Source organism: Pungitius pungitius, chromosome 7, assembly GCF_949316345.1.
Source record: "Pungitius pungitius chromosome 7, fPunPun2.1, whole genome shotgun sequence".
NCBI classification, from domain to species: Eukaryota; Metazoa; Chordata; class Actinopteri; order Perciformes; family Gasterosteidae; genus Pungitius; species Pungitius pungitius.
Window position 1 is genome coordinate 16,685,261 of NC_084906.1, and position 22,012 is coordinate 16,707,272.

General features: G+C 46.7%; 1 protein-coding gene across 7 annotated transcripts in view; it reads left to right on the plus strand.

Annotated features, from left to right (window-relative positions):
- LOC119216279 (voltage-dependent R-type calcium channel subunit alpha-1E) overlaps window positions 1-20,947 on the plus strand; it is a 77,777-nt gene extending 56,830 nt beyond the window's left edge. For 3 of the 7 annotated variants that reach the window (XM_062563239.1, XM_062563237.1, XM_062563240.1), the window contains 35 exons: window positions 55-252; window positions 355-467; window positions 639-751; window positions 1,177-1,308; window positions 1,850-1,919; window positions 2,070-2,187; window positions 2,378-2,445; window positions 2,668-2,759; window positions 5,187-6,107; window positions 6,258-6,490; window positions 7,074-7,185; window positions 7,507-7,636; window positions 8,076-8,135; window positions 8,537-8,643; window positions 9,044-9,140; window positions 9,984-10,144; window positions 10,333-10,470; window positions 10,831-11,032; window positions 11,256-11,420; window positions 12,010-12,120; window positions 12,220-12,300; window positions 12,394-12,579; window positions 12,693-12,784; window positions 13,272-13,437; window positions 13,597-13,724; window positions 15,192-15,288; window positions 16,307-16,412; window positions 16,502-16,609; window positions 16,713-16,813; window positions 17,017-17,123; window positions 17,281-17,440; window positions 17,540-17,668; window positions 17,836-17,983; window positions 18,281-18,468; window positions 18,601-20,947. In XM_062563239.1, coding sequence (XP_062419223.1) covers window positions 55-252; window positions 355-467; window positions 639-751; window positions 1,177-1,308; window positions 1,850-1,919; window positions 2,070-2,187; window positions 2,378-2,445; window positions 2,668-2,759; window positions 5,187-6,107; window positions 6,258-6,490; window positions 7,074-7,185; window positions 7,507-7,636; window positions 8,076-8,135; window positions 8,537-8,643; window positions 9,044-9,140; window positions 9,984-10,144; window positions 10,333-10,470; window positions 10,831-11,032; window positions 11,256-11,420; window positions 12,010-12,120; window positions 12,220-12,300; window positions 12,394-12,579; window positions 12,693-12,784; window positions 13,272-13,437; window positions 13,597-13,724; window positions 15,192-15,288; window positions 16,307-16,412; window positions 16,502-16,609; window positions 16,713-16,813; window positions 17,017-17,123; window positions 17,281-17,440; window positions 17,540-17,668; window positions 17,836-17,983; window positions 18,281-18,468; window positions 18,601-19,158 — 5,696 coding nt within the window. In that variant the 3' untranslated portion in view covers window positions 19,159-20,947. Of the gene's footprint in view, window positions 1-54; window positions 253-354; window positions 468-638; window positions 752-1,176; window positions 1,309-1,849; window positions 1,920-2,069; window positions 2,188-2,377; window positions 2,446-2,667; window positions 2,760-5,186; window positions 6,108-6,257; window positions 6,491-7,073; window positions 7,186-7,506; window positions 7,637-8,075; window positions 8,136-8,536; window positions 8,644-9,043; window positions 9,141-9,983; window positions 10,145-10,332; window positions 10,471-10,830; window positions 11,033-11,255; window positions 11,421-12,009; window positions 12,121-12,219; window positions 12,301-12,393; window positions 12,580-12,692; window positions 12,785-13,271; window positions 13,438-13,596; window positions 13,725-14,381; window positions 15,289-16,306; window positions 16,413-16,501; window positions 16,610-16,712; window positions 16,814-17,016; window positions 17,124-17,280; window positions 17,441-17,539; window positions 17,669-17,835; window positions 17,984-18,280; window positions 18,469-18,600 lie in introns of those variants that run through there. The other 4 variants (XM_062563241.1, XM_062563242.1, XM_062563238.1 and 1 more) reach the window with 3 other exon arrangements.
- Window positions 20,948-22,012: the final 1,065 nt, after the last annotated feature.

Genomic DNA, 22,012 nt, shown 5'->3' on the forward strand with positions numbered 1-22,012 from the left:
CGGCACTGTGCGTTACCTTCCCCCCCCCGCTCTCTCTCCCCCTCATCCACGCAGGGGTCCCCAGAGCGCGGAGCGCCAAGCGAGGGCCGACGGCGTTTTTCCGCCGCAAGGAGCGTCTCCTCCGCATCTCCATCCGCCGCGTGGTGAAGACGCACACTTTCTACTGGACAGTGCTGGGCCTGGTGGCTCTCAACACGCTGTGCGTGGCCATTGTTCACCACAACCAGCCTCTCTGGCTGTCCACCTTCCTCTGTGAGACACGCTTGATTTCAGTAACACCTGGAGGCAGTTGATCTACAGTTGATTCTAAGTTTCAAAATTGAAGTACCTGTTTTTTTTTTCATTTGGTTCCAGACTATGCAGAGTTCCTGTTCCTCGCTCTGTTCCTGACTGAGATGTTCCTGAAGATGTACAGCTTGGGACCTCGTCTGTACTTCCATTCCTCCTTTAACTGCTTTGACTGCAGCGTCAGTACCCAGTCTCCCTCTCTCTACATATTTAATTTTGAATTTAAGCAGCATCAGCCCTGGTTTTCCTCCGTGTCTCGTCTCCGTGGTACCTTCCCTGCCCCTCTCTCACTTTACCCTGTCACGCAGCAGCTGTTGGTTTAGACTCATGATGTGTTTTCCTGTCTGTAGGTGATTGTCGGCAGCATCTTTGAAGTGCTTTGGGGTTTCTTCAGGCCCGGCACTTCCTTCGGCATCAGTGTCCTGCGTGCACTCCGTCTGCTAAGGATCTTCAAGATCACCAAGTAAGTGCCGCAGCTTCCCTAACTCTTTGCCATCTGAGACGTTTCGTATTATACACGTTGAGCATAGTGTTGACTGACGTTTTTTTGTGTTGTTGTGATACGCAGTTATTTCATTTCTTTATCTATATATCTGTAGATATTAATGAAGCAACAACCTGTAGTGCAACAAACTACAAGCTATGACAGTACAGACAAAACAATAAAGAACCTTTATATTTAAATTCAATTTAATATATATGTGCACGACATTAAAAAAAGTCCCAACAAAAAGAAAGGAACATGAAGCAAGTGTCACACAATGACAATACAGTAGTACTTTAGACCTGTTAACAGACTTTGACATGCAAGGTTTTCTATTAAAAATAAAGATTTTCACACTTTTCACATTTAAAAAGTTGTTTTTGTGATGTTTTGTGACCGTCAAGGTATTGGGCGTCTCTGAGAAACTTGGTGGTGTCTCTGATGAACTCCATGAAGTCCATCATCTCCCTCATCTTCCTCCTCTTCCTGTTCATCCTTGTTTTTGCGCTCCTCGGCATGCAGCTCTTTGGTGGCAGGTAACAGCGAAAAGTCGCCCACTGTCATCTGAATCAAGCGCTTACGCTCGCGTGTGCAACTACGGAAGGGATCCAGTCGAGCTGAAGTCTATTCCCTCTGCCAGAAGTTCTGGCGGTTTTCTGTCCCTATTTATTCCCCGCAGTTTCAGTAAAGACGTATTAAGAACAAAGCTAAAGTGAAATTCAATGATCCTGCCGCTCGTTCACTGTTGTTTGAGCCCGGTGGAGCTTTTGGAGACGTTCTTTGTCACAGTTTTCGTAGCTTGGTTTCCCCCTGATGCTGTTTCTCACAAGCTGTCACTTCAGTGCAGGCTGCCCTTGAGTTTGAACTGGCCTCAAGAATGCAGAAGGCGAGAAGACGAAAAAAAGCCACCAGCTGTCCAGTCAGAGAGGATTTCTCTCCGACTCTAACCCTAGAAATAAAATGAAAAACTGGACCCAGCTCGATATCACGGCCTTTTGGCGGTTTCAGCAGGCACAGATTCAAAGTGTAAAAAAAAAAACGTATGACCAAGCTAATAAACGCATGTCTTTCTCACAGGTTCATCTTTGAGGACTACACCCCAACTAACTTTGACACCTTTCCTGCAGCCATCATGACCGTCTTTCAGGTCTGCAAATAAACGTGACAATGTAATGCAATGTAAAGCTTAACGCAGCAAATGACAGGAAAGGCTGTTTTGAGTGGAATGACACTTTCTCGGGTGTGCTGTTAGGGATAGTTGAGTGTGTAATATTCTGAGCGTCGTGTGTTTTCTCAGATCCTGACCGGAGAGGACTGGAACGAGGTGATGTACAATGGTATTCGCTCTCAAGGAGGAGTGAAGTCTGGCATGTGGTCCTCTATCTACTTCATAGTGCTCACGCTGTTTGGCAACTGTATCCTTTGTCAGTCCTCAATTAGATACCAAAGATTTCCTTCCAGAATGTCATGTACAGCATTTACGGCTTCTCTCTAAGTGGTCATTTATCTTTCTACTGATGTTACTAAATTCAAGGTAGCGTAATCAATCAATCACTTTGTGGCTCAATTTAATTAGCTTGTTCTCCTTAACTCAGCCGTGACAAGACACACTGCTGAATGTCTTCTTGGCCATCGCTGTGGACAACCTCGCCAATGCACAAGAACTTACCAAGGTGATAAACAAGCGAGAGAAAAAAATAGAAAAAAACCTAGTCTCCCTTCCTTCCATTCTCGTTCGGTCCCGCTGAATTCTCTTAATAATTGTTTCCGTGCCACCGTTTCTAATCCTGCCCTGGTCTCCTCTCATCACTTTGATCCTGTTTAATTATTTAAGCTCAAAGACGCGACAGATGTTCAGTCGCCTTTTGCTCTCTTTTTTTTCCCCTTGTGATCAGGATGAAGAGGAAGCAGAGGCAGCGTTCAACCAAAAGCACGCTCTCCAGAAGGCGAAGGAGGTCGGGCCGTTGTCCTCCTTCATGTCTTCAGAGTAAGTGCTGTATGCAGCTTCTCTCCCCGCTTGACTTCCTCCTCTCTTCCCTCTGTCTCCCACTTCATCTACTCCCCTCCTTCATTAATTCCTTCCCGCATGGATGGCCCGTATAGGGCTGACCGGCACTTAGCCCGAGTCGCTGTAGCAAAGGGCGAGTCCATCATTAGGTTTCTGTAGTGTTGGCTTACTGACCACGTCATGTGCATCATTGTAGATGGAGGCAAAGGGTCATCGATACACGGCTTCAAGTTGTTCATTGAAATGTCACTTAGAACTTGTGGAGATCCTCAGTATTCGTCCCACTAGAGACTTATTGTTACGTTTCTTCTGAAAAGTCTTACCTCTGCACTGCCCCCAGCACTATAATTTGCTCCAAATTGAAGTCTGTGTCTCCATGGTTACTGGTTCTACTCCAGGGTGGGAGGTGCTTATGATGTTGTCATGGAGACAGGGTTACTTAGTGTCCAAATTAACATGGCGTGTCCATTACAGTAATACAACTCTGGATGTTGTTGTAAAATAAAGTGTGTGCAGGCTTCGCCCTGTTGACTTGTGGAAATGTTGATAAAGTGACCATGTTTTCTCAATGCTCAGGTTTACAGCTTGCAGAATAGATTGTGTTTTTTCTCAGGGATCAATTGCACAGGGCCTTTTCGTAGGTGGTGGAGGTGCATGTGCATGCACAAGAGTGGGGACCTCTGGCTCTGTGTGCATGCTGTGTGCTGAGAAACAAGCAGTTTGTTGCATGGGCATGTCGGGATTTTCAGAAATCAACTTGACATTGTGTACATTCAACTCTATTTTTTTCTGTCTATCTTCAATTCTTTAGTTCCGGAGGCCTTTACGCTTTCCTAAAAACTAAAAACAGAGTAGATAGAAAGACGTGCATCAGTTTGGGTTCAGCCAGTTAGGGTCAGCGTCCTGTCAGAGCCCAATGGAGAAGACAGGATACCGCGGGGTCGTCTGGGCCGCCATCTGTATTCATAGAGGACACTCTGAACTTTAAGGGGTCTCCGGTCTCATCGCCGATGTCAGCTATAAAAAACCTGCCCCGACTGACCTTGACAAAACTTGCATGACGGCGTTTGCTCCCAAAAAAAAACAAGAAGGGACGCAGCATGATGGCGGCTGTCGATGATTTCACTTTGGGAACGCATGCATCCGGTCAGCATGATCAAAGGAAGAAAAACAGAGACTACACACACACATGCAGTATAAAAAGTGAAAGTCAGGCGGGAATATTTGGGTAGTTTAGTTCAGTGTGTGTACAGTTTTTCTTCCATTGTGAAGTCTTTAATCCCTCTCCCAAATGCTCTTGAATATTCTGAATATTGTGTTATTTTTATATTTTGAACCTCTGCACATGCATTGCCTCGTTGAGCTCCACTAGCATGTCCATAAAGAATGCAAACGTGTGGGTGCCCTGAGTTGAGGGGGGGGGGTGATCAGAGCTGCATCCCAATGTGCTGGTTTTGTTTCAAAGGTATCTTAATGTCTTCTCCCGTGTTTGTTGATGGAGCCCATTTATGTGTTTTCTACCTGTTGCCATACCGTAGCTCACACTGTCTAACACACTGTTATTTGATATCTTTATGAATGTTGTTTGATTGTTTCTAATACTGCTACCATCTTGTTTGTCGATGTGCCGCTTGGCTCCAGCAGAGACACACAGCAACGCGTCGACAGCACAGTCAGCCTTTAAACAAATGTATTCATTGCAAACATTCAAAGAAGAAGGAATGTGCGTAAATGTTCAGTTACAGACAGAATACGTGACTTCTGTCTTTGTGTTTATTGTTGAGGACCGTTCGCTGTGTGTCTCCTGCTCTGTTTTGTCTCTGCTCACAAAAGCACTAATGTCTTGTTTTCAACCAATCGCTCATTGATAACACGGACCACACAAGAGTCCACGTTCCAGTAAGTAACGCTGTCTGTTCAGCTCTCTGAATCTCTCACTAACGCCTGTCTGATTTTCTTAAATGGGGGAATTTCCCAGACTCATCCTGTTTAGGCTTCTGTTCATTCTCAGTCGTGTACCTCCAAAATTCGCAAACCTTGTTTTATTCCACCTCCTTTATATCTATTCCACTGGTTTCATTCTGCATCTTTGTTATTATATTCACACAACGATTCCTGGCTTGGTTAATTTATCGCATAGCATCTTCATCAACCCGAGCAAATTTCTTGTTAGTACTGTGATATTCATTTTTTGGGTTTAAATTTATTTATCGCTAATTTACATTTCATAAAAAGAAAACGGAACCTGTATGCGTTGGCGATTACACAGCATGCAACAATTGTTTCAGACCAATAAATATCAACACCGGCCTCGCCTGAGGCTCTGACTTAGACCCCCTGCATGTTGAACGCGGCGCTGCTTTACTAAACTGTCGCTGACGCTCTGCGTTTTCTTTCTCTTCTCAGGGGAAGCCGGAGGAGGCGGCCCTACCTGTACAGAAAGAGAGCCATCCACCGCAGCCGGCCCACCTACTCCGGCTCCCTGAGGGAGGCCCAGGGCAGCGTCAGGGAGGGCCGCCCACCCCCACCGCTCAACCCCTGTAACTCTTTCATGTCCAGGAGAGAGAGAAGACAAAGGATGACCATGTCTGTGTGGGAGCAGAGGACCAGTCAGCTGCGGAGGCACCGCCAGATGTCCAGCCGCGAGGTTCTGTTCACTGGCCCCGGCGAGGAGAAGGACGGGCCGCCTCTCTCGGCCCAGACGCCACATGGGAATCCCCCGCCGCCGCCGCCGCCGCAACGCAAGGCCGGGAGTCTGAAGCAACTGACAGACCCCCCGGGCTCTCCGTCCCAGCACCGGGCCTCGGGCCCCTCCGTGCTGGTGGATGCTCCCCTGGAGGCCGACCGCTCCGCCGACGAGCCCCAACGCCAGGCGGAACGGGCCCCGGGGTCACCGGGTGCGCCCGACGCGCCCCTGGCCGACGTTTCTATCCCTGCGGCCGTGCCAGGTCCTCCGGGGTCCGAGCCCCCCAGCGAGAGCGGAGCGCTGCTCGGCCAGGGTCCCGGCGACGACAACGCGGACGCCGGCGGCGGCGTGCGTCCGAGCCCCAGGCTGAACTGCGAGCGCCAGCACCGGGCGGTGAAGAAGTTCAGGCCGCCGGACAACTTTGACGCGCTGGCTCCCGGGACGGGCGGTCGCGGTGGGATTCGGGGGAGGAGGGCGCCGCATCGCTGCGACCGTCAGAACGGGACCCGCGGTCAGGGGTCCTCGCCGGGGAACGGGAGCCGCTCGGTCAGCAGAGAGAGGAGGAGGACACCGGGGGAAATGGAGGAGAAGGAGGCCAAGGCTGAAGGGGAGGAAGAGCGGTCCAAGCCTGACGAGAGCGGGTGAGCAGGTTTAATCATTTGTTTCAATATTTGGTAAACGGGTGACATCCAAGTGAAGAGAGACGAGAAGGATGAGGTGCAGCAAAGGCCATCACATTTACATGACCTTCAATGACCTGGAGATGTTATGGAAGTATTTGTGACTTTCAGGCCGAGTGACGTGAGCGAGAGAGGCCCGGGCAACCAGGAGCGCGCCGCCGACCAGGGCCCTCAGACGCAGGGAGATGGTCCTCAGCCGTCAGACCCGTCTCCTCCCGTCGTCCCAGACGCCACCAAAGACCAGAATGAGACGGACCGGGACCAAGACAAACCTCAGCTCGGCTCCAGTGTGGTCATCGACGTGCCCAACGCTCAGTCATCTCTGGAGCTCTCTACGATTACAGGTATTGTATGTAGTTGCTGAGTCATGCTTCATTTCAAATGAATTATTAGACTCTATTTATGAAATAGCCTTAGTCACAGTGACCCGTTGGTCTCGGGAGCGCCTCCTTTCGGTCTCCAGTTCACCCTTTTGCCGAGACATTTTTGTGGACCAAAATGACGACAGTGACAGTGAAAGGGTCCATTTATTAATCTCCCGGAGTTGACAGTATTACAAGTTTTATTCTCTATTTTGCTCTAAATGGGCCAATAATTTACTAAATGAGTTGTGCTGTATTTTAAAAAGACTTGAAACTATAAATTGTGAGCATTAACTCATGTTTATAATATGGTGTCAGTGGTTCAACAGGGAGCAAGTGAATCAAATGCTTCATCTTGAAAATGACGACTCTTTCCAATTATTTTTAGGAAAACTCATTTCTGAACATAGTAAGGCATCGTCCAGGGTGTGATTAGTCTCAAACAATTCAAGCCTTGAAAACTTGCTGCGTGACAAGATCTATGAAGCCTGCATCCTCCTCTCATTCTACCATGCTCCTCTCCTCCTCACCATGTCACTTTCGCCCCCCCCCGACCTCCCCCCAGTCATCAGTAAGGACTCAGAAACCTGTAAATCGGAGGGCGAGGAGGCGGATGACACAAAGCCTGCTAACAACGTGACTCCAGACAGCATGTTCCTCTTCAAACCTGACAACCTGTAAGTTGTTACCAGAAGGATCAACTTCTTCAAGATGGTACATCAAATCAAATGGGATCCAGAAAAATGTTTCACACCTGTTTATTTCTTCAATCGCTTCTTTTAAGCTAGTCATTCAACTTTAGAGTTTATACTTTTTCAAGTGCTTGCAGCCTCTCAGTCAACAGGTTTGACAGGCGATGCCAGGTACGTCCTTAAGCAGTGACGGTGCGGGGCTTTTAGGGAGAAAATTGGAATTCCTGCCGCCGCCTCGCTCACTGAACCAATCTGAGACCTGACTCCGGCCTCACATGTCCGCTCTGCCATCTGCTCTCCCTTCAGGGTGCGTCGAGCGTGTCACTACGTGGTGAACCTCAGGTACTTTGAAATGTCCATCCTGCTGGTCATAGCGGCTAGTAGTATAGCACTGGCTGCTGAGGACCCTGTAGCCACCTCCTCTGACTGGAACAAGGTTTGTGGCTCCACATTCATCCCTGTATTACAGCCGACACGGGGACAGCTGTGACATCAAATGACTTGCTAGGAACCAGAGTATTTCTGCCGCTTCCAAAATCTCCCGTATTACCCCTGAGATGTAACTCCAATCATTGTTTATCTGTGCCTTGGGTTTCATTTACACTACTCAGGTCGCTTTAGCAAATAAGCAGCCAAAGTGACTTCACCGGGCGGATGTTTCATTTTCAATAAGTGAGCGACTTGTAGACCTACTGAGAGAGGTTGTTGAGATGGAAGGAATTGAGCTAATACACTTGTGTTGTGCTTCCTTGAATGTCCTCAAACTAACGCAAGAAGTTGAATGATTCCCCCTGGTAGTTGAATGATTCCCCCCTGGCATCACATGCTGGATGCATCTGATCTTCTGGTCTGCCTCTTGGACTTTACTCCTGCAGGTTCTGCGGTATTTTGATTACGTGTTCACCGGAGTCTTCACGTTTGAAATGATTATAAAGGTGGGTTACTGATGACATTGAAATGTCATTAAGTGGTAATTAATGGCAGGAAATTGTTTTTAAACTGAACTCTATAACTCTTTTAAAGATTATATTTGTGATTTTAAAATGATAATAGTTAACTCACAGATAGTGATGACCATCAATTTTAAAACCGTAGTAAGCCTTGATCTCGATTTGCAACCCGAGATCTGCTGATGTCGTTGCGAGTCCAGAAGAAGTCAAATAATCCGGTAATTTACAATTAAGGCGCAAAGGTCCAGTTATTACAAATGAGCGTCTAGTTGTGCAGCAGAAACAGTTGACATTTCTTTCTTAATGAATCATCGTGCCACTGATTATAAGGGTCCCAGTCCTCCAGACAAGGACTCCTCATGGCTCGTCTCTTGTCTTGTCGTCAGATGATCGACCAGGGTCTGATCCTCCATGACGGCTCCTACTTCAGAGACCTGTGGAACATCCTGGACTTCATCGTGGTGGTGGGAGCCTTGGTGGCCTTCGCCCTCTCGTCAGTCCCACGGTTTATTTCAAACAACGTGTCACATGTCTGAACATCAGAGTCCTTACAATATAGCTGTAGATTACAGTGTTCCGATGTAACCGTTGTCATCTGCTCCATTTTGTTTCTGACATTATAACTGTTGATATATATATATATGTGTCCCTCTTTCCTGTTCCCCTCCCTCTTTGGGTGATGCCCCTGTGGGATTGACCAGCAGCAATGTGATGGGGTAAAAACACAAAAAGTCTTCCTCTCGTAGAATGATTACTCTTAACGTGTTGAATGCGTCTTTAAAACGTGTAACGATGCACAAATAAGCCGTAAAAAAAAGCAATTAGGTTCTCTTAGAATGTGATATTTATTAAGCTTTGGTGGTGTGTGGCTCACAATGTCTCTTTCTGTGCAGAAGCAACAAAGGGCGGGACATTAAGACCATCAAATCTCTGAGAGTGTTGCGTGTCCTCAGACCACTGAAAACCATCAAGAGACTTCCTAAACTCAAGGTCAAAGATGTCTTTGATATCTCGTTTTGTTTCTCCATAGTCTAATCATTAGTATCTGTAAATATCTGCAATGATGAGCATGTAGTGTAAAGTTGAGAGACAGTAAGGTGTTGACTAAACTTCCATTAGTATTTTACTAACGATGTACAAGTATATACCTTTACACATCTAACGTTCGCATCTTTGTCTCATCTGGCATCCCCTGTAAACTAAGCAGAGAAAGAACGTGTTGACAGATAAGATGATAAAGAGTGATGTGAGAACCTCAGAGCATCAATGGCAACGTCACACGTGGTCCGTCCTCGAGGTGGAGAGGAGAGGACGTACAAACGCGTGAAAGCAAAATGCTCTCCTCGACAGAAAATGAAATAAAGACTAAATTAAAACTACTGCAATAAAAAACACTGCAGATGGAATGAAATTAACTTTTCCAGAAGGGGTCACAAAGGGTTTTAAATATTGTCATTATTAATGTTATATTAACGCTGGCAGCTGTCTTTAGATTGATTTTCTTAATTTCTAGCCCTCGCTCTCGGTTCACGCCTGTACAAGCCAATCTCGCTGTTTCCCTGTGTGCAACATTAAAAGCTGATTCATAATTATATCAACGTGCTAATGTCACCCTCTAGTCTCAGATGTCATATTTTTACCCTGCATTCAACTTGTCTACTGTGCGATAATACCATAAATTGGACACGATAGATAAATAGATGGATAGTTATGTGCATCAAACAATGTTCTGCTAATGAATTCTCGCACTTCCTTTACTTGTTGCTCAACTATCTGCACATCTTCCCCAGACCTAAATTCCCCGATCTCACCTCCCTTTTCTCTCTCCTCCAGGCGGTGTTCGACTGTGTGGTGACGTCCCTGAAAAACGTCTTCAACATCCTCATCGTCTACAAGCTGTTTATGTTCATTTTTGCCGTCATCGCTGTGCAGCTCTTCAAAGGGAAGTTTTTCTACTGCACCGACAGTTCGAAGGACACGGAGAAGGACTGCCAGTAATGTTTCCTTCTTTCCTCCCTTTCTTTTTTAATTATTTTTTCATTGTGGATTTGCTTTAGATGTCAAAATCTTTTTACATCCCCTCTTTTATTTTCTTTTCTTATTTCTTACTACTTTTGGGCTCCATGTCCTCCCATAACCAGACACTTGAGTCACATTCAATCTCCTCCTCCTCCTCTTCCAGAGGTTACTACATAGACTACGAGAAGGACAAGAAAGAGGTGAAGAGAAGAGACTGGAAGAGACACGAGTTTCACTACGACAACGTCATCTGGGCTCTCCTCACTCTCTTCACCGTTTCCACCGGAGAGGGATGGCCTCAGTGAGTGGCCTGGCTAATCGTTGCAGGCGTTTTTTCTTTTTTTCTTTTCCCGCATATAGTTTCCCATTCTTAGTGAGCTCATTAGGTTTTGCGTGAGTGTTATAATGCTTTAACAACTGGCTTGTACTTTGGTGATGGTCAGATCTGACCCTTGATGAAGGAAATGTAATATATGTGATTAGCTTAACAAAGATTTGGCCCCTTTATTATCTCACAATAAGGTTATTAAGTATTACCAATATCCCCACCCAAGTGAACAAGGGTTCCTTCCTAAACTAATAGCTGCTGTAAGTAGCTGTAAAGTGTGCGAGGAGGAAAACTCTCTCTTGTTGTGTCATTGTTGTGTCATTGCTCCTGCAGGGTTCTGCAGCACTCGGTGGACGTGACGGAGGAGGACAGAGGTCCGAGCCACGGCAACAGGATGGAGATGTCCATCTTCTACGTCATCTACTTTGTCGTCTTTCCTTTCTTCTTCGTCAACATCTTTGTGGCCCTCATCATCATCACCTTCCAGGAACAGGGCGATAAGATGATGGAGGAGTGCAGCCTGGAAAAAAACGAGGTGAAGGGCAATTGATAAAGGAATAAAATAATAAAATTGTCTCTTTTCCTTTTTAATGTGTTTGATGACCTTAAGTTCCTTTCTGGTCCAACTAATCAGTTTTTCTCTTCACTTAAGAAAAGTATAGATTTACAGACAGATTAAATGTAGTCTGGCTTTTTAAATCTTCTTGTCCTTGTGGGAAACATAAAACAATGAGTTTTTCCTGTTTTGTGTATTTCAGAGGGCGTGTATAGACTTTGCCATCGGTGCCAAGCCCCTGACCCGCTACATGCCCCAGAACCGGCACACGTTCCAGTACCGTCTGTGGCACTTTGTGGTGTCGCCCTCTTTTGAGTACACCGTTCTGGCCATGATCGCCCTCAACACCATCGTGCTGATGATGAAGGTGAGGCTGGTGAAGAGACAAATGAGGGGACACCAGTGTGATAGTTACATTGACTTGTCTTAGTGCTGAGGATGACGTGACATTTTTCCACATACGCCTGTGTGCTTATGGGGAAAAAAACGACCTCTGGGTCACGTATTCTTTCAGGAATTTATTGAAAATAAGCCCGCAAATCCCTCCACTATATTTTCATTTTTTGTCCGCCCCACCTCTATTTTATATTTTCCAAACTGGCCTTTTTTTCCCTCTGGGCTGTGCTGGTCATTCAGACCGACGGACAGACAGGCAGGCGGTGACGCAGCCTGTATTAAATATTGATCTATAATGTCCAGGGGCTGCTATTTAGCATGACCTCATTAACTGCGGCTGCCGCCCCTGGAGGAATGACTCCTTTTATAGTGCGATGGATGAAAGGTGCAAAGAGCGAGGCACTATTTATGGGTCTGGAGGAATCTTCCATCAGGCTGTAGATCAGCAGGGTGCAGGACTGGAGTTCAGTGGTTAGGGAATACTCCGCCTTACAATCCCTCTCATAACGCAAAAAAAGCTTTCCCGTACTTTAACCCCCTGCCACCCCTCCATTTTTCAGTACTACTCTGCCCCGCCGGCGTACGAGGCCGTACTCAAGCACCTGAACACGGCTTTCACCGTTCTCTTCTCCGTCGAGTGCGTCCTCAAGATCATGGCCTTCGGCTTTCTGGTGAGAGAAAAGAAACAGAGCGCCTCTCAGCCTGAGCGAATGCTGATTTGGGGTCGCTCTTTTGAAACAGCTCAATGCGCGTTTTCCTTGTTCCCGCAGAACTACTTTCGGGACACGTGGAACATTTTCGACTTCATCACCGTGTTGGGCAGCATCACAGAGATTGTGGTTGACTTGCAGGTAACAAGAAAACCCCCGATTAACCGTCGCCAGGGTGACACTGAAAGAGGTTGAGACATGTGACTGTATGACCCCTTGTTTTCATTACACCAGTTTGTCGATACGTTCAACATGAGTTTCCTGAAGCTGTTCAGAGCAGCGCGCCTGATCAAGCTGCTCCGACAAGGTTACACCATCCGCATTCTTCTGTGGACCTTCGTCCAGTCCTTCAAGGCGTTGCCCTACGTCTGCCTGCTCATCGCCATGCTCTTCTTCATCTACGCCATCATCGGCATGCAGGTAAGGAGGGCGGCCCGCCGTACCTCCGCAGAGATGGTGTTTTCCTACTCTGTCGTTGTTACGGGTTGTGTGTGTTGGATGTGTGTGTGTGTGTGTGTGTGTGCATGCGCCAGGTGTTTGGGAACATCAAGCTGAACGAGGAGACTCACATCACGCAGCACAACAACTTCAAGACCTTCTCTGGTGCTCTGATGCTGCTGTTCAGGTGGGAAACTAAACTACCCACTTTGCAATACATGTCCTCGATGTAGTGTCGATAGCATTGCCGGGTCACCGTAGTTAAGCTTTGCACTCTTTGTACTGAAGGGCCTGCTCTGTGATGCCGCCGTGTACCACTTACCTCCTCTGCAAAGAGCTTTTGAAAACACTCAAAAGTCAAGTGGATGAAAAATGAAATGCCCATCTAGACCGTCGCTGAGTGCTGTGTTTATGCCTCCGTGTTGGGGTTCAAGTGTTTTCTCATATAAGCCTTGAAGAAAAACATTGATGAGAATCAACCTACACCGGACTAGATGCGCTGCACAACCCTGACGGCATTCAAGCAACAACACACAGAGAGTACCTTGAAGTAACCGCGACACAACGTAGCCGTCCCCATGCTTCGATGGCACCTACCAGGTGGCTGAGCAACCTGTGAATAAACCTGTAAGCTTGAATCCTAACGCACCCTCCTCCTCATCCCCTGTGTCCAGGAGCGCCACGGGGGAGTCGTGGCAGGAGATCATGTTGTCTTGTCTCGGGGGACAAAAGTGCGAGAGGGACCCCGCTGTTTTTCAGACGTCGGACCAAGAGGGGGGATGTGGCTCCGATTTTGCTTATTTCTACTTTGTCTCGTTCATCTTCTTCAGTTCCTTCCTGGTAAGACGGGGTTTAAGGAGGATAAATGATTCCTCTTAATTGCAGAAAATAGCGACAAACATTTTTATTGAAGATTAACCTTTCGGGGCCCTCTCCATCCCCATGGGAATAAATGTCATGGCTTTCTCCTTGCCCTTGCTGTTTGATGTCCCGGTGCAGATGCTGAACCTGTTTGTGGCCGTGATCATGGATAACTTTGAGTACCTGACGAGAGACTCGTCCATCTTGGGTCCTCACCACCTGGACGAGTTCGTCCGGATCTGGGGGGAGTATGACCGCGCCGCCTGGTCAGTGTCTCCGTGTTACACTTACATTGCATTAAAAGTAATACCGTGCTTGCACTTGTTTCCATAAAGAGCTTAGTAGTTTTGCAGGTTCTTTACCGAACACATATGAGCAGACGTTGGTTGTATGCAGGTCAACGGTCAATGTGGGGAGCAAAAGAGGCGGAAGACATGACCCGAAATGACCACAGTTTCACTTTTATTTAAAATGCATTCGGATGAATTCTCTCTAAATCTTTAATTCTGTCTTAATATTTATAAGCCAGAGACGTTGTCTCTCGAGCTCACACTCTCCCACTGTGGGGTCTCAAATGGCGAGTCACGCTGTGGACAGTGAACAGCGGACAGAAGAGTGAAATCTCAAAAAGGAAGGGAAACCCTCAGAATATTAACTACAGCCCCACAGAGTCTTATCCATAAAGAATTTCAAAGGTTTCACAGTCGTGCTGTGAAATTTCAACGCAACTCCATATACTTGTACGTATAAATGGATGAAAGCTTTGGGGTTGTCTTTCTAGCACGTTTGCTCCTGTAAAGAATTTGTCCATGTGTTTGTCACCGAGTAGAAAACAAATGTAGAACGGAATAGTTCAGGCCTCATCTCCATCACACTGCAAGGCTTCAATGATGCACAACTAAAGAAATATATGTTCTTTCCAGCGCTAGGCTCCACTATAAGGAGATGTACAGAGTTGTGCGCACTATCTCACCTCCCCTGGGCTTTGGAAAGAACTGCCCGCACAGGGTGGCATGCAAGGTTTGGTTCCCCCCACCTCGACAAACACCACCCCTCTGCCTCCTCCGCTGCGGGATCCTTCCTAACCTCCTCCTATCCCTCCTTTCCTTCCCTTCACCAGCCGCGACCTCCCACGCTTGACCTTTAGGGTCATTTTACTCAGGTCAAAGGATGACGACGCTCGAGTTTTTAGGGTACTAAGGAACAGGACCATCCCTCATTCCCAATTATAAAAATATTAAAACTTCTCGAATTTGTACTTTTGATGCAGTTGTAGAGGCCCGAGGGAGGCCTGTCTCTTTCTACCTTTTGGATCTGGTTTTAGAGATGTTTTTTAGTTTTCTCTCAGACACACATATAACACTACACAACGTAAGTATTTGATATTTCCACCAGATCCAGGGAGGCTGTCATCCCTTTGCTCATCATGTTTTCTCCTTTTCCCAGATTTCTATGCCCTGATGGCAGCATAGAAAGAATACAACCTGTATTATTTCTTCCCCCCTACTTTACTCCCTACTCCTATGTGATGCTTTGTTGGAATAATCCTTTCTCTTGTATCTCCCTCACTCTTCTTCCTCTTTTACCCTTCACCCACAACCTGCGACCTCTTCCTCCTCCCCCCCCCCCATCCCCTCGGGGAGCGCACCCTCGATATCTCCTCCAACACCATCTTCCTCCCTCTTTTCCTTTCCTTTCTCATCCCCATCGTCATGGCTACCTGGCGCCCCCAGTGGTCGTATCCATTACACTGACATGTATGAGATGTTGACCAACATGTCGCCACCTCTAGGCCTGGGCAAGAAATGCCCCTCCAAGTTGGCGTATAAGGTAGACAACGCATTAGAGCCCGAGCAGGCACTGCCTTGATGTTTTAATCGACGATGGGCCGGCACTCTCATTTTGTGTGTCACACATTGGACCAAACAGAGCATTCTTTTTCTTTCCGCATATGAGCCAGTATTGCTTGTTGAAGTTCAAGTGCTGTTTCATTGGCAGGGTGACAAGTGCCCCGGGGATCATTTGCTTGTTTTTGCTTTGCATCTTGGCAGGAGAAAATGAGACGTCATTATCTGTTTGCCGTTATCTGCTGAGATAACGGCAAACATTTAAACCATTTAGAGAACATTAATTGCGGAGCTGTCAAACGCTAAATCTTGTCATTTTCAGAAGTTGGCTGTCAAACGTCTTTCATACTTCTCGGTTTCTTACATTTATCTTTCTGCATGCGCCTCTTGCAAAACTCTAATGTTACATCCGTGTGTAGTATAAAACGTAGTTGTGTGTGTGTGTGTGTGTTTGTGTTAGTGAGCCTGCCAGCATGCTCCATTGCAAAAGAACACTATACTCTACTTGCAGTAGTGAGTGTGAGTTTTCTTTTATAAAACAGACATACAACGCCTACTGTTTGAACCTCAATTCACACAAAGACAATAGAGGAACAAGAAGAAACATTTTATTTGAAATATGTGTTTGTATTCTCTGAGACCTCGTTGTATTGAGATTCCAAACAATATTCTTTATCATCACATATTATCATATTTAAACAAAGCAAAATATGCAAAATATGCAAAATTGTAATTCAAATGGGAACCTTTCCTTTTGTAATGATGGTCAGAAAGGTCAGTTATTACGTGACATATTTATGAAATATGTTTTCCTTTGAGCTGATACTTAATCAGTGTTATTCACCGTAAAGGTAACACTATGGCATCCCTGCCCGTGTCCGTAATCTGTAATCTCTATTATTTAAGTCATTATGAAGACATTCTGATCCACCACAGCCACCCCGAGCTTAATGTGTGTGTTGCGTGTTGCTCGTGTCTGATACTCTCTCTGCTGCCATCAGAGACTAGTCCTGATGAACATGCCCGTGGACGATGACATGTCCGTCCACTTCACCTCCACCCTCATGGCCCTCATCCGCACCGCCCTGGAGATCAAGATCGCCAGAGGTTAGAGCAAATGCCAAAGCCTCGCCGGGACACATTCGCTGGAAGGTAAGACCTGTTTGTTCACACTTCATTTTATTATATATCTCCAGGAGGGGAGGATAGAAATCATATGGACCTGGACCTGCAGAAGGAGATCGGCGTCATCTGGCCTCATCTCTCTCAGAAGACGTTGGATCTGCTGGTTCCCATTCACAAAGGTCACAGGGCTCTAATTCACACCTCAATGAAAGGAAACAGTATGAATCCGATGTATTATAACAGCTGCAGTAACTGGTGGTCTGATGCTTCCTCCTTTTTCAGCCAGTGACATGACCATCGGGAAGATCTATGCCGCCATGATGATCATGGACTACTACAAGCAGAGCAAAGCCAAGAAGCTCCGACAGCAACTGGAGGAACAGGTGCTTCCCTCTTTTTTATTATGAGAAACTTTGTTTTAAATATATTTTTAGGAGGCGCAGAGCGGCTGCTGATGTGCAGTGGGTTTATTTCAGTTATTTTCCTCCTTTCAAAAAGCTGCTAAAACCCAGTCTCTTGTTTCATATTCATCCATGTCCACATGTTGTCATCTCTACCACTTTGTGTGTGTTTCTCCCCCCTTTAGAAACACGCTCCTATGTTCCAGCGTATGGATGCCTCCTCGCTGCCTCAAGAAATCCTATGCAATGCCAAATCCCTTTCATTCCTCAGGCACAGCGCCGGATCTGCTCTGTAAATATCAAACTCACACAATTATCTATCCTGGTTTGTGGTTATTTTTGCTGGTGGGATCTGGCAACGGACCTTTCAGATGCCTCCTGTTCCTTTATCCCCTTTGACATGCATGCAGGTGTGTGATGCAGTGTTTTGTGTCTGATTGTGCTACCAGAGGAGGTTTTGGGGCACTCAGCCCAATCTCCCCGCAAGAGATGTTCCTGCAGCCGCTGTCCCGCTCCATGGAGGAGAAGGACGAAGAGGACGACGACGACTATCGCTCACCTTACCTCCAATACCACCACCTGCATCCCCGCCATCATTTACACACGCTGGTAACCGGCCCACATGAGGAGAAAGTCCTCCTTAAGGAGTCTTGGAAAGAGAGATAAACAAGAGACAACCAGCCGTTCTGTTTTGTGTTCTTTCTGAAGGTACCAGAAGTTGCAGAGTATAACCAAGTTATGCAGCAGGCCAGGCGGGACGCAGCAGTCATTAAATTCCCTCAGCGGACGGCGTCTATCAGAGCGTCCTCCATGCCCAGGCTGGCTGTTGATCCACCGGTAATAGAGAATAATTACTTTTGTTCCAAACTGATATTAAGTTTTCAGCACCGAGCAGATATTATTTTAGACAGAGCATTTTTTAAATGATTTTTTTCCAGTGTTTGCACATAATAGTCTATTCAGTATATAAGCCTGTATGTGTATGTTTTCTCTTGGTTGTGTAGCTTGGGATGTGCGCAGACAGTAAGCCGATGCAGCGTTCCTTCTCTACCATTGGAGACCAGTGTGTGAACGGCCTCTGGCAAGAGCAACACTCTCTGGAGAGAATCAGTCCTGACGGCACATACAGGCCTCGCCAAAGGAGCTACAGAGGTCAATGAACACATACGTACTCACAGCAACGTTTAAAAGTCTAGGATGTAAATCGGATAAAAATCCATTTACAGGGTCTGCTGCAACCCACAAGCTGCTGTGCTGAATTCAGCTGCTTTAATGTCCATTTTAGCTAATGTGAGAGAGAATTAATTTTATTAATTTATATTAGATGAACACAGTTTTAATCATTCTTCATTGAAGTGTAAATCCTGCAGTTTCATGACATCTTTTTAGCTGTAATGGGGAATTCCCTTTTTTATTTGTCTAACTGAACTCAACCCCCCCCCCTCTTAGGTCCTCGAATAAACCACAAAGAAACCAGCAGTCATGAAAGAGGGCGGTCTAAAGAACGGCGCCACCTGCTGTCTCCTGATGTGTCCCGCTGCAACTCCGAGGAGCGCAGCCGCGACCCGTCACGCGAAGGCAGGACGTCCCGCTCACCGAGCGAGGGGCGCAACCACACCCTGCAGAGGCAGACATTGGTTCGTATCGCACACTGAATTAAGGGGGCGTTGTTGCGCCTGTGAAACCAGCGAACCGCCTAGAACAAAACCGGCGGGACTCCTCTGCAGAAGGGCCCCCCCTCGTCATCGTTACGCTTCTGTTGTTTGCAGGTGAACACATCCGGCAGCCCGGCCCATTCGGCCCCGGAGTCCGGTACTCCCCGTAACCGCCGCCAGCTGCCTCAGACGCCGTCCCGCCCGCGGCCTTACATCTCCTACGCCCCCCTGGTCTGCCAAGCTCACGTCTCCGCCGCGCCCGCCGCCCCCTCCGAGGACCGGACCCAGCCCCAGGACGGCCCCGGCGGCTCCAGGGCGACCGCGTGGAGGGCCGGCACGGATGGCGGCCCCCCGGCGGCGGCGGCCCCGGGGTCATCCGAGGGTCAGGCTCCAGGGCCGAGCCACCCGTCCCCTCACCGCTACATCTCCGAGCCCTACCTAGCGTTCCGCGGGGACGCCGGCGGCGGAGTGGCGCCCGACGGGCAGGACACCCTCACTTTTGAGACCGCCGTGGCGACCAGCCTGGGGCGGGCCAACGCCATAAGCTCCGCCCCCCAGCTCAGGCACTCCTGGCAGCTCCCCAACGGCCTCTACCGGAAGAACCTGGGCCAGGCGGGTCCAGCGGGAGCCGGCGAGCTGCCAAGTGACACGGATGAGGACGACCGCTGCTGAGAGCCGGCGGCAGCGGGGGTGAAGCTCAGCGCACGAGGCTCTTGCTCCCGTGTGCCCGTGAGAACTCGTATTCTCAGAACCAGTAGCACAGCAGGCAGGACTGAGCTCCACTGCTATTAATCCAGACACCTGGGTGTCTGTCTGCAATGTGGTGTCATGTTGGATTGTGTGCGTGTGTGTGTGTGTGTGTGTGTGTGAGTGTGTGTGTGTTTGTTGTAGCTGGAGGGAGGCTATGTGTGTGGACACAAGAGTGTGTTTGTGCGTGTGTGCCGTCAGTAGAGAAATGTTGCCAAATTTAGGAGAACAGCAGAGACTGACTGTATGAGTAGATCGCAGCAGCAAAGCCAAGCGTCGCAAAGCCTTCCCTCGAAAGTTAGTGTTTAAAATGTTTTGGGTTTTTTTCAACAAAATACTTTGGGTTATCAATCCAAGACGTTCACACCTCTCTTTGAATCCAAGATGTTTGTGTAGGCAAGCATAGGGGTAGCATGTAAAAAGATGTAAAACAATGAATGTATTTGAGCTTTTGTTTCTTATTTTCAGGTCATTTGAGAGGGTTGCTGTTAGTCTCGATTGTGCCTAGTTGTAAGAGTAGCAATCTACGGATTTTTTGCCAATTAAGACTTCAACATAGTTCCTGTTTACAACAGACAGTATTCTCCAGGTCCAAGGGCACTAATCAACAGAAAGGCAATGCAGGGAATCACGTTGCAGGGAAGCCAAACTTCTAGTAAAGGTTGTTTTTCCGTCCCTGTGTGAAAACGATGATGGTGTTCCTTTAACCGGAGCAGCACAGTGTACGTTTACGTGGACTCTGTGGTGTGAAAATGACTCCGATCCACAGACACAATATGAGATGTTTGGTCTCAAGATACTGCCCTTACTGAATTTGTAAAATATCACCTTCTGACATTTTTTTAAATCTTTTGGACCAAAAGTGAAGATGTTTAAAGATCAGAAGGACTCAAAGTGAAAGTCATAAAAACAAGATGATGGGACTGGCAGTGTTGTGAATCTACTGAATGGACTGTAACAACTTTAGCCTGAGGTGCAACCATCTGCAGGACAGACAGCCTGCATGAAGGCAAATGGATGTTCCTCCTTCACCTTTCTGTGCGGGACGACACCCGTCCACGTCGTGTCAGAGAGGCGACTGCAGCCATTTTCTTCCGGTACAAAAGAGTCGGGGGCGTGTCTTCTTCGGGATGTGTTGCCTTCCTCCACGTGAGGACAAAACGTTGATATCCTTTTAACATGTGATGCAACATGGATGCTAATACACAAAAGGAACAACGGGCAGAGTATGGTTTGTCTTTAAGTTAACTGCCACGTTGTTTCAGTCTCATTGTGTATGCATTGATCAGTAGAATCAAGCAATCATGGTATTTCCCGTGCTCTAGAGTTCTCGTGATTTTTATGCATGATCATGGTGAGAGAGATATTTGTTTAAGGCCCGCCGGATTGTTCTAATTTTGTATGTATCCATGATTTTAAATGTGATTTAAAACCACCTCACCAACAGAGTAATGACCAAACAGCAGGCAGATCAATTCCTCTTTCAGTCCCTGCCTCCACTGTTGTGATCTTTGGGCATTCCATCTTTTCATCATCTGCTGTTCCCCTTAAATAATATGTGTATTTATATCACCCGCTGTTGTGTTGTTGTAATATGTTTGACGTGTTCCTGAAATGTGAACACAGGACTTATCAGAAGTGAGGGTGCAGAAGCCAGACATCGTCACGCTCCCTTGCTGGAGTCCCAATAAGGAAGTTCTGGACTGAAAAAATACGTATTTTAGCAGAGATTCCACCTTTTTTCGACTGCGAAGCTCGATTCCTACAGTACACAGGTCAGGTTGAGGCTTCGGCCTGTAGTTCACGGGACTTAATAGGATTAACATGTGCGATGCAGCGCGTAACCTTGACTTAGCCCCAAAGAGTTCCCCATTAAGCCTCGATTTAATGGATAAGAGAAGCTTTCTGGTAAATATTTAGAATAAACTGTATAAGATAAATCCATATTTAATTTATAGCGCCCTTTATATTTTATTTCAATCATGATGCCTGTCAAGAACTTTAACAAAAGAAGTGTTTACATGTGTTTAAATGACTATTAAAAAAAAAAAAAAGAAAGCTGACTGATATTGCTACCTATAAGCTATATATATTTTCTTCTTTTTAAAATACTTTTCGGAGATTTATTGCCTTTATTGAAGATGTTTTAACAAATAAGGTAGAACATGTTATTCCTTTAATCTCCTGGGCCAACGCAAATGCACTACTTCATCCTCAGCAGTAGTGTTTGTTTCTTCTTTTTATTTAACGTGAAATTGTTTTTTTTTTTGCATAGGACAGACTGAAGGACATCCTCAAGGGTAAAATGGACTTTGGATACATACAGATTGGTACAGTCTACAAACCTCCCTACGTTAGTACACTCATAAAGAAGTCAAGATCAACACGGAGAACAGATAGCTGCACTGGAAAGAATTTGTCTGCAGCGACTGGACGGAGGAAATGAGACATTTGCCGCTCTGAAATGACGTTAGGATGAGGTCGCACGGATGGTTTTTTGTGTGTGATACGCAGAGGAACAATTTTGTGTCATTAATAATCATTGTAGTGCGTTTTCCAGCATGTCACATCGTCCACACTGTCCCTATACAAACAGCGACGTTATTGTGCCATCTGTAAGTAATACTAATTAGGCGGAACCCAAGAAGACACATTTCCTCTCAGGGGACATTTTCAGTGAGTAAATGGAATTAAGTTTCATTGATTCAGGAACAGGAAGTTGTGTTTAAGGCCCCCTTCACTTCACACTGACCCCAACTATACACATTTTATATACTAA